This window comes from Simochromis diagramma, unplaced genomic scaffold (assembly GCF_900408965.1).
Source record: "Simochromis diagramma unplaced genomic scaffold, fSimDia1.1 OVJJ01000361.1, whole genome shotgun sequence".
NCBI classification, from domain to species: domain Eukaryota; kingdom Metazoa; phylum Chordata; class Actinopteri; order Cichliformes; family Cichlidae; genus Simochromis; species Simochromis diagramma.
Window position 1 is genome coordinate 10,870,503 of NW_024386860.1, and position 10,843 is coordinate 10,881,345.

Here is a 10,843-nt window from a genome sequence, read left to right on the forward strand (position 1 = left end):
CCTGTTTCAGCGTTGCTGACTCTTATACACAAAAAGAAAGTCGCCCAGATCAGAACAAACATCCTGACTTGGTTCTCGGCACGTTCAGTTTCTTCCTCCAGAGACAAACTTTATTGGAGCAAGTTAAGTAAAGAGATATTAAGGGAATTCAACATCTTACATCACACATTGTAATAGAGGATGTTGCATGCTTGGTTACATCATTACCCTAAAGTTTTTCTGGTAAACAAAGATCTGTTCTCAAAAGATAAATGACCAAAGCAAAATATTTTTTACAGCTCAACAAAAGCACTAATACAATAAAAACTGTTACTACTGTATTTTATTTAACTTTAGATCATCTGCATGATTTAATGAATTGGAGAACTGTGAACAGTGGATTCTCAAACTAACACATTTTTTGACCAGCACAGTCAACACCTTTATACAATATTGTTTAGTGTTTTAAAGATATTTTGAAAAAAACATTAAATGAATGTTTTGTTTTGTTTTTACCTCTTTTGTCTATTTCTTCTTCACTCTTCTATCCACAGTGAAACTCTGCTGACTTTTAATCTTCAAGCTTCTCTTTTTCCTTTCTTCCGTATTTTTACAGCAAGATTTCAGGAAGTGTGTGATACATTCAAACTTGATTACGACACATTCACTTTTATGAAGTTATCTTATGTGCACATAAGTGGTCCGCAGGTGCGCACAATAAAAGACGCGCACCAGATAAGAACGTTTGCGTACATAGGATTTTCTGGTTGAGGACAGACATTTGTTTAGATCTCGAAGATGTCGAAGAAGTAAGCTCCTTTAAGCAATTACTTTTGTGTTCCTCCACCTCCAAAGAAATGTCAGAAGGAGCCCGAACCGCAAAAGAAGCGTGTATTCTAGGAAAAGTGGTTGCAGGAGGTGAACTGGCTTCAAACAAATGATGAACGCACAGAGATGTGGTGCAGAATATGCTGTGAAAATCCCACTCTAGCAGACAAAAACAGTGCCTTTTATATTTACGCAAACGCACGTTGCAACTTCTTATCCGGTGCGCGTCTTTTATTTTGACAGCGAATGCGCACCACTTATGTGCACCCCTGTAACACTATATATGCTCTATATTATATACTAAAATAGTCATCATCAACTCATAATTACAAAAAACCCCAAACTGAAAAAGTTTTTCAACTTTGAATTCATGTTTATTATTAAATATTCTCTGTTCGGTTATGTCTCTTTGGGTTTGTGGTTTTGAATTCTTAGCAAGCGGTTCAGATTTTCATTATTTCTCTGGAAATTATTTGCCTTTTTTTAAAATATAGTTTTAGGTTTCAGTCAGAGTCAGTTTGCATGTCCCTGCTTTCTGCTAAATTATTTTATCCCCCCCCTGATTTTTAGACCTGCATGTTGAAACAGTCTGTAGTGAAAACATGCATAAAATCAGAAACTGATTGCAATGACATGGTCCTGGGTCTGTTTTCCAGTTTAGTTTATTTAAGTATTATAAATTCCTGGCTTGCCTAGTGTTTATGTTGACTCTTGTATTTGTCCCTCTTACTCAATGTAGTTACCCTCTTAGCAGCTGCCTTGGTTTTATTCCCCCCTTTGTCTCAAGCCCAGTGCACTTAGTCTTTTCATGTGACTGTTTTCCCCCTTCAGTTATCTCACTTCCTGTTTTATTTCGGTAAGTCTGCTATCTATCCCTTTGTCCTTTGCCAGTTCACTTTCTCCAGCTCCAGTGCTCTCTTTCCATAGTGTTTATTCTCCGATTTCTGTGAGTAGAGGTTTTCAGTTCCCTTTTGTATTTTGTGTTTCACCTTTTTTGTATTTTGGTCATCAGCCTAAATAAACGGCTTGTTTGTTTCACTCAGTCTATCTGTGAGATTACATTTGGGCCCTCCACTACATACCTATGACATGTGATCCTGTATTTGCTTGTGTTACACAATTCAGACTGCTACAGCATGAATAGGTGTTCTGACTTTGATTAAACCATCAGACCTGGTGCAGCAGCACCAGGATCACAACTCCACAGTATCTGACTTGTCATGTACCGCTGCTGGTTTACACTGCCCCCTATTGGTGAATGGTGTGAAGGGTAGAGGAGAAAAAAAAACTCACTACAAACAAAAGTGTCAAATCTCACTGTTTTTTTTTGTTTTGTTTTTTTTCTCAGTTTTATATGTTAGGTTTTTTTTACCCTACAATATTAAATGCCTTGAGGCAACAGCGATTTGGCTCTGTATAAATTAAATTTATGTCATTCAATTTTAAATGCCACTGGAACAATATGGTGGATACCCATGCCAACATAACATAAGGAAATTTCTTACAAGCTGGAGGTTTTCAGAGAAAAGAAAATACATGACCTTAGATATGAAGTTTGGTAACTGGGAAAAATACATTACTGAGAACAAAATACTGAGAACAAAATATTAAGTAGCTGTATGGTAAAAAAGGGCAACTTTTATTCGTAAATAAATGTACACACTTTTAATTATATCTTTTCAATGTTTCTGACAAGACAATCTCAGGGTGGGCATTTGCCATCTCAAATATAAAACAGGAAAAAATCATTCCACAACACATAGACTTAAGACTAAGATTAAACTGAAGATTTTAATATAATAAAGACATATCTAAAATTGGTATCAACTGTGACATTTTTCTAAAATATCATGCTATTTCAGATAATTTGAGAGACAAGAATACACTGGAACATTTGATTATTTATTCTTTGAAACTGAAAAACCATATTGGCCACAAGCACTTTTTCCTGACCATGATGGAGATTTAAAACAAATACTTATCCTTATGTCCGTCTTCCTTTTCTGGAAAACAGTCTTTTATCTCCAGTACCACCACCTCCTCCTCTTTCACCTTCTTCTCCACCATCATCTTCCCCTTCTTCTTGTACTACTTTCTTAATTTGAGCATCATTTATTGCTTTCCTCCTTAATGCTTCCCTGGCACTATTTCTTTTCAAAGGGATAAATTAGTGTCAGCATACTCCACTTCTTTTGGTCCACTGTTTAAGATCAGAGTCTGATTTTCTTCTAATAGGGAACCATCATATACCTGTTAGATAGAAAGTAAATAATATTAGTTGTTCATTTCTATCTGGTATCTTTAAATTCTTTTGTTATTAAATTGTTGTGACTTTTTTTGGCCTGATAATCAACTTGATGCAACGTTGAATCTTGAATTACTGTCATGCTTTGCAGTTTTTGTATTTGTTGTTTTTGATCATGGCTGTTAAAGATGCATGTTTGCTCATTTATAGGTTCATGATTAGATTTTGGTTCACCAGAATAAGTCTGCAGGTTTCAGTGTTATAAAGCATCTCTTTTCCTGCTTAGTCTGCAAGTCCAGTCTGCTATGATTAGTGAATTTGTTTGGTTGGCACACAACCTTAATTGTACTGCATCTGTAGTCATAACTCTATGAGCATGGGTAACAAAACGTTATAGTTTGACCATACACATTTCAAACTGAATCCCAACACAATTCATAAAAATGTTTTCAGGCTTTAACACTTGCAAAATAACTGGCATTATGAGCAGTTATTTCTCTTCTAACGCATATGTTTTCAGTTGATCTGTTAGTGAAATTATGCACAAATTAACTTTCTCAATTTGAACTAAACTTGGCGGACAGACAAATGGTGGGTATGTAAAAGAAATCAGTTCATTGTGGAATGAAAATGGCCCATTTCCTTTCAAATTGTAGAAACCTTTTTTACAGTTTAAATGAAACTTCTTTCAATGCTTAAAAAGTTAAAACTTCACTATAATCCACATGCAGTACTTGTTTAATGGTTTCAAATTGGTTTTAATGTTTTTAATTTCAAAAGCTTTGGATCTTTGCAACTTTGCAGACTTTTAGTAGTTCAAAAACAATTACGAAATATTAATCAATAAAGTGTAAATATGGCCACTTCAGCATTCTAGACATGTGAGCAAAAACTCATATATTACCAGTTATATTAAAAAAAATGCCACATGAACATCACTACCTGTGGATCATCTTGACGTCTGTCCATCTCCAGAGTCTCATGAAGGTTTCCAGAGCTCTTCTGTTTTTTTCTGAGAATTATATTTTTTAAGAAGCAAATTCATGTTCAACCTTATTTACAGAGAAAACCTAATAATAATTACAAAAGTAAATGCCGTACCTGTAATACTTTTTGGCCAAAAAGCAAACAACTGCTGTAAGAAGTGTCCCAATCAAAAAGGCAATGATGACTTTTAGGTATCCCTTGCTTAAATCTAACGGTTGCTCTGCACTCAAAGGAACAACATGGAAAAAAAGCACATTTTTACCTTATTATATTTTGCACAAGTTAAATGTTTTCTTATGTGTTACTAAAAAAATAATTGTTGCGGTCAAAAATTGTTTATTTGAAAACATATACCATATTTTTTAGAGTTGTTGTGGATTGTGAATTTTTCTTTAGCTTCTTCATTTCCATTGTTGCTGACACATTCAAGAGTGATGTTGCCATGCTTTTCTACATTTAGGCTGACAGTGCTGTTGACTGTGTCATTTGACACAGCAGTAATGACAGAGTACTCAGTGTTGTTCTTGAGGAGCAACCACTGGATGGTAGGTAAAGGAAACCCTTCAATGATACACACACAGGTCAAGACCTGTGACTGAAGCACACATCCTGAACCATTTTGAATATTTGATAGCCCTGTAAAAAGAAATGCCAGATCATAAAAAAAAGTAAATTGTGAGTTTGGTATGAATATGAATTTCAGATTCAAGATTAGTGCTGTCTACTTACAAGTCACAGTCACACTGACATTTACGGTCACAATTGCGTCCAGATGTTTTGCAGCACAGATGTACTGTCCAGAATCTTTTGCTGTCACATTTGGGATGAAAAGTGTTGCTGATCCAGTGTCATTGTGCAAATTAGTGTGAATTCCACTCTGAAGATTTGTGTTGTCACTAACTTTTTTCCACCCAATAAGAGCTGAAGGGATACTTTCAACACTGCAGGTCAAATTCAGAACATCTCCCTCATTAAGAGTTGTATTCCCAGTTATCAGTGGTCTCCTTTTATCTGTGGAACAGAATTCAGCAATTTATAATATGGAGGGCGAAAAAAGAATTATTCAAGATAACCTTTAAAGAATCATGAAAGACTAAGTTTCCTTGTTCCTCATACTGCTCTCCATGATTCACATCCCAACACTAAAAGAGGGAATATCCTTGGGAATAGAAGTAATAGTGGTATCTCATCCATAATTAGATTTCAATTCACTTGTATTTCTCTTTTCCCAATTCAAACATTGAAGGCAAATCACACTCTGTGCTATGGAACGTTTTCTTGAGAGTCAGGTGTTTGGGAATGTAAAGAGAGTACCCAAATGCAGGACACACATACTGACTGACTATGGGCATGGTGTTTATTATAAAGATGGGATGAACAGAACATGGAAGGTTGAACTAAACTGATTAAATGGACTGAACTAACAACACACATAAGGAATAGGCAATGACGAGACAAGAAACTGAGTGAAACTGAGGGCTTAAATACACTGGATATTGACAATGAATGGAAACAGGTGAGAACACAGCTGAACTAAATATAGTAGAAGATTGGTACTGTCTACTTACAAGTCACAGTCACATCAACATATAAGGTCAGAGTTGTGTCCAGATGTTTTGCTGTACAGATGTACTGTCCAGAATCTTCTGCTGTCACATTCTGGATGACAAGTGTAGCTGATCCAGTGTTATTGTGCAGATCAGTGTAAGTTCCAATATGAAGGTTTGTGTTGGAGATAGGTTTTTTCCACACAATAAGAGCTGGAGGGATACTTTCCACACTGCAGGTTAAATTCAGAACATCTCCCTCTTTAACAGTTGTATTCCCAATGATCAGAGGTTGCCTTAAATCTGTGGAACAGATTTTAGTAATTTATTTAAGATAAAGAAGGATGAAATGGCTAAAACAAAAATATTGGAATATTCTAATGGATGACAAAACCTTTGACACAGAGAGTGATTTTGTACAATACTTTTTCCATGTAGGGGGCATTTTGGCTAGCATGTTTCGGCTTTATTTTTGCCTTGATGATGCAGTGAGGGACACCAGTGTCCTCGTTATTTACAGTATGGAGGGAAACAAAATAATTATTCAAGATACCTAAACACAGAAAGTGGGAATATCTTTCGATAAGATGATGTCTGACCATTCTCAAGTATAATAGGGAGCATGTTTTTGTTGGCATGGTTTAAGTTTCCTTGTTCCTCATACTGCTCAGTATTATTCACATCAAAACACTAAAAGAGGGAATATCCTTGGGAATAATAGTTAGTAATGTCATTAATAACATTAATGCAATTAAAATCCATTTTTTAATACAGTGGCAAATCAATCGATAATAAGTTTCCTTGGGGTAGTGTTTAGTACTTACATATGCTGGTAAGGTAGTCATAATTTGGTCTAAACATTTTAGGAAGTGTTTTAATTAATGTGGACTTTTGATGATATGATATTTTGTATTGATGAAGGGTCATAATAAGATCATCTATGTTATCTCTCTTTCAATTTACCAATTCACCTCTATTTCTCTTTTAACAATTCAAAAGTTGAAGGGACATCACACTCTAAATTTTGGAACACTTTATTATACCTTTAAATAAAAGTATGGCTACTTTTCCAATATATTATAGTGAAATATTAGTGCTGTCTACTTACAAGTCACAGTCACATTGATGTAAGAAATCAGAGTTGTGTCCAGATGTTTTGCTGTACAGATGTACTGTCCAGAATGTTCTGCTGTCACATTCTGAATGACAAGTGTAGCTGATCCAGTGTCATTGTACAGATCAGTGTAAGTTCCAATATGAAGGTTTGTGTTGGAGATAGGATCTTTCCACACAATAAGAGCTGGAGGGATACTTTCCACACTGCAGGTCAAATTCAGAACATCTCCCTCTTTAACAGTTGTATTCCCATTGATCAGAGGTTGCCTTGAATCTGTGAAACACATTTTAGTAATTTATTTAATAAAGAAAGGATGAAATGGCTAAAACAAAAATATTTTAATATAAATTTAACACAAAAAGAGGGAATGTCTTTCAAAAAACTGTTCCATTGCTCCAGTAGTTTTCCAGAGAAACAATGCCAAATTGTACAGTAGCTGCTCTGGCAGTGTATTGTGGCCTGATAACTATTATTTTATTTTTGAAAATGTATTTCTATTTTCTTACCCACCTTTATCTTTATGTCATGACATTTAAAACAGGCTTACTGTAACAATACAGATCAAGGTTTTTGGCTACCTATCATGTTTATACAATTATGTGAAATTCTAAACTTTACTAGAAGATTAGTACTGTCTACTTACAAGTCACAGTTACACTAACATAAGAAGTCACGGTGGTATTCAGATGTTTTGCTGTACAGATGTACTGTCCAGAATGCTGTGCTGTCACATTTGGAATGGTAAGTGTAGCTGATCCAGTGTCATTATACAGGTAAGTTCCACTATGAAGGTTTGTGTTCCTGCTAATTTTTTTCCACACAATAAGAGCTGGAGGGAAACTTTCAATACTGCAGGTCATATTCAGAACATTTTCTTCTTCTACAGTTGTATCGCCAGTGATCTGAAGTTTCCTTTTATCTGTGGGACACACAAGTAAAGTGGGATGAAACAATGAAGGTAATACTAAAAAAAAAAACATTAAAAAATAACCTTTGATCCATACAGTGATGGGATCCAATATTTTTCACACTGAGGGAAATTTTCTGTTTTGGCTTTATTTTTCTCTAATAGTGCTCTCCACTATAGTCACTGAAACACCAAAAAGAGGTAGAATGGTCTTTCATCTATCAGAAACAATACCGAAGCTGACTACCTGTCAGGTTTATAAACGTATGTGCATTAGTGAACTGCAGATTTGAGAAGATCATTGCCGTCTACTTACAAGTCACAGTTACGCTGACATTTACAGTTAGAACTGTATCCAGATGTTTTGCTGCACAGACATATTGTCCAGAATGTTCTGCTGCCACATTCTGGATAACAAGTGTAGCTGATCCAGTGTCATTGTACAGATCAGTGTTAGTTCCATTGTAAGGATTTATATTGGAAGTCAACGTTTTCCAAACAATAAGAGCTGGAGGAAAACTTTCAATACCGCAGGTTAGATTCAGAACATCTCCCTCTTTAACGACCGTTCTCCCAGCGATCTGAGGTTTCCTGTAATCTGTGCAGCACATTTACTTGGTTTATTTAAGGAAGGAGACAATAACGTATAACCATTTACCACAAAAATAATCAAACAATTTGATTATTGTAGAATCTCACTGGAGGTTTTCTCTTGAATATACACACAATATTTACAATGTTTCCATTTCTATAACTACATTCATTTTCCAGGAATGTTCTTTATGAAAGTAATCCTGTCTCTTTTTCAGAAGACCGTTTAAAAAAATTGTTTTTTTCTTTGAAAGCACAAAATTGTGAACTTACACATCACCCTTACAGTGACTTTCTCCTTCAGAGTATTGTTCATATATTGAGCCGTACAAACATACTGTCCAGCATGTTTTGTTGTTGCATTTAGGATTATAAATGTTGCTGATCTCGAATCACTTTTCAGGTTTGTGTCAGAACTAAGTCTGGACCACCTAATCAGAGATAGAGGGAAACTTTCAACACTGCAGGTCAGATTCAGTGATTCATGCTCCTTCACCCTTGTAACACCACTTATTTTAACTTCTTTCAAGTCTATGAGTCAAAAAGACAAAAAAATAACTTCCTTACATTTTTCTCCCCAAAAGTTGTACAATTCAACAAGGTTCACAACATTTTATGTTTGTAGCAAAGTACTCACAGTTCACATTCAAGGTTGAAGTCTCTTCTGTAATTGTTTCACCTGTAAAACTGATCTTACAGGTGACGTTCGTGTTGTGATGTTTAGCTGATGGGTTAAAGGTCAAAGTTGAGACAGGACTCTGTGTTACATCAGTCAGATTCTCAGTCTTGTAATCAGTGCTGTTTCCTGTAATGTAAGATTCAGTCCCTCCTGCTCCTCTCCATGTCCAGGTGATTTCAGGAACAGATCCAGAGCAGAGATCAGGAGCAGTGCAGGTCAGTGTGGCCTGCTGTCCCTCAGTCAGTGTGGGAATCATTACTGTGGGCTTCAGCTTAAAACCTAATGGAAACAATTCATTTTTGATTTTTGGTTATACATTTTGGGTGTTTAAGACTTCAAGCATGTTTTTGTTTTAGTCTACATTTTCATACCTTTTACATAAACAGTCACTCTTGGAGAGAATGAAAATCCATCAGGTTTTCCATTCAGTTCACCAATAACTCTGAGGTGATATGATCCAGAATCAGACTGTTTTAGCTTATTAATGAAGAAGCTGCAGTTGTTCTGGCTCAGATCAGGCTCCAAAAAGGACACTCGTGCTTTAAACCCAGATTGAACTTTAATGCTGTTGTTGGTGTGAAATATCATGATAGGATTACCACATCTTGGTTCAGATACTTCACATTTATACCAAGCTATATGTTTAGGTGTAAAGCCAACAGCAGTAGTAAAAGAACACGGGATCACAACACAGAGCCCAGCCTCTACTGTTACTTCTCCCTCATTGAGAGTGACACAGTATCCACTGACGCAGTGTTGTCGTCCCCAGGCTGAGGCACCTATTAATGCAAGGGAAATATAAAAAAATAGACAGTTTTTAGTTTCAAACAGTAAAAAATCGTGTCTGATCCTTGATACATTACTACTTGAGACAGTAATAATACTAAATTATCATAAATTCTGGTTGATAATAGATCATTTATAATCTGGATACATGTTATGAAACAGTTTTATATGCAAATGTTAAAAGATTATTGAATATCAGCTGAATTAGGAGGTTACTTAGAAGAAGATACAAACTTATGTCAGCACTGCTACATGTCACAGAGGAAAGCAGAGCTGCCAAGATGAGGACAGACATGCTTGATATCCGATGCTCGACACGTTCAGTCTCTTCCTCCACTGGACAAATTTGTATTACCGGTAATGCTAAAAATAAACATTCAGAAATTACATCAAAGGAAAGACTCCAGCTACAGTCACACATCTCATGAAAGTCACATCTTATGTCACATGCTTATTTATGTTGTAATTATGATGTGTACATCCTTTACCGAGGACTACGGCTGCTCCAAAGACTTAATCTTTATATAGTTAAGCACTTAACAGGACAGTTTTATGTTATCTGTATCAATGTATTATACACAGTTAACTCATAGTTATTACAGCAGTGAGATCAATAATAGTTTAGTATAAAATAAATAATATAACAAAATATGGTTCATCTGCAGTTTAAAGTATATACTTGAAAACCATCTTTACCTATTTTTGTCTTGTTCTTGTTCTCTCTTCTGTCCGAACTGATCTGTGCTGACGTTTTAATTCAAAGTTTCTGTTCCTCACTTTTTTCTATTTCTTCCTTCGTTTTGCAACAGGATTTCCAGATGTTTATCAGCATAACACTGAACTTTACAGACTGGCTTTGATAAAGTTATTATTACATCACACATACGTATCATACATATCACATATGTATGATATACATATGTTTCATTTCATTGATTGAATAATTAGTGTTTAGTAGGAAAAATGTTCTTTGAGGAATTTAAATACCAGTAAAACCATATCATTGTGATTATTGTGTTTTTTTTTTTTTTTTTTTTTTTTTTTCTGTGACTTCAACAGAGTAACCCACAAATAGAACAACTATATTGCCATTAATGGGCTTTGTCAAAAACTAAAATCTGCATGTATTAAAATGGTAGATTAAATGGAGTAAAATGCCCAAAATAAAATAAAGAAT

At 35.2% G+C, this 10,843-nt stretch overlaps 2 protein-coding genes across 2 annotated transcripts in view; both read right to left on the bottom strand.

The window, feature by feature from the left end:
* Positions 1-655, bottom strand: part of LOC120732719 (sialic acid-binding Ig-like lectin 10) — a 30,801-nt gene extending 30,146 nt beyond the window's left edge. The window contains exons 1-2 of the mRNA XM_040030502.1: positions 496-655; positions 2-108 (exon numbers count right to left, since the gene is read on the bottom strand). Coding sequence (XP_039886436.1) covers positions 2-62 — 61 coding nt within the window. The 5' untranslated portion in view covers positions 63-108; positions 496-655. The remainder of the gene's footprint in view (position 1; positions 109-495) is intronic.
* Positions 656-2,202: 1,547 nt separating this feature from the next.
* Positions 2,203-10,149, bottom strand: LOC120732716 (hemicentin-1-like). Its single transcript, XM_040030496.1, has 13 exons — positions 9,901-10,149; positions 9,252-9,659; positions 8,839-9,159; positions 8,475-8,732; positions 7,927-8,208; positions 7,347-7,622; positions 6,695-6,976; positions 5,608-5,889; positions 4,769-5,050; positions 4,394-4,675; positions 4,154-4,259; positions 3,995-4,064; positions 2,203-3,057 (listed from the first exon to the last, which is right to left on the bottom strand). Exons 1-13 carry the CDS (start codon positions 10,085-10,087, stop codon positions 2,962-2,964), a joined length of 3,132 nt encoding a protein of 1,043 aa, XP_039886430.1. The 5' UTR covers positions 10,088-10,149; the 3' UTR covers positions 2,203-2,961.
* Between the last annotated feature and the right edge of the window lie 694 nt (positions 10,150-10,843).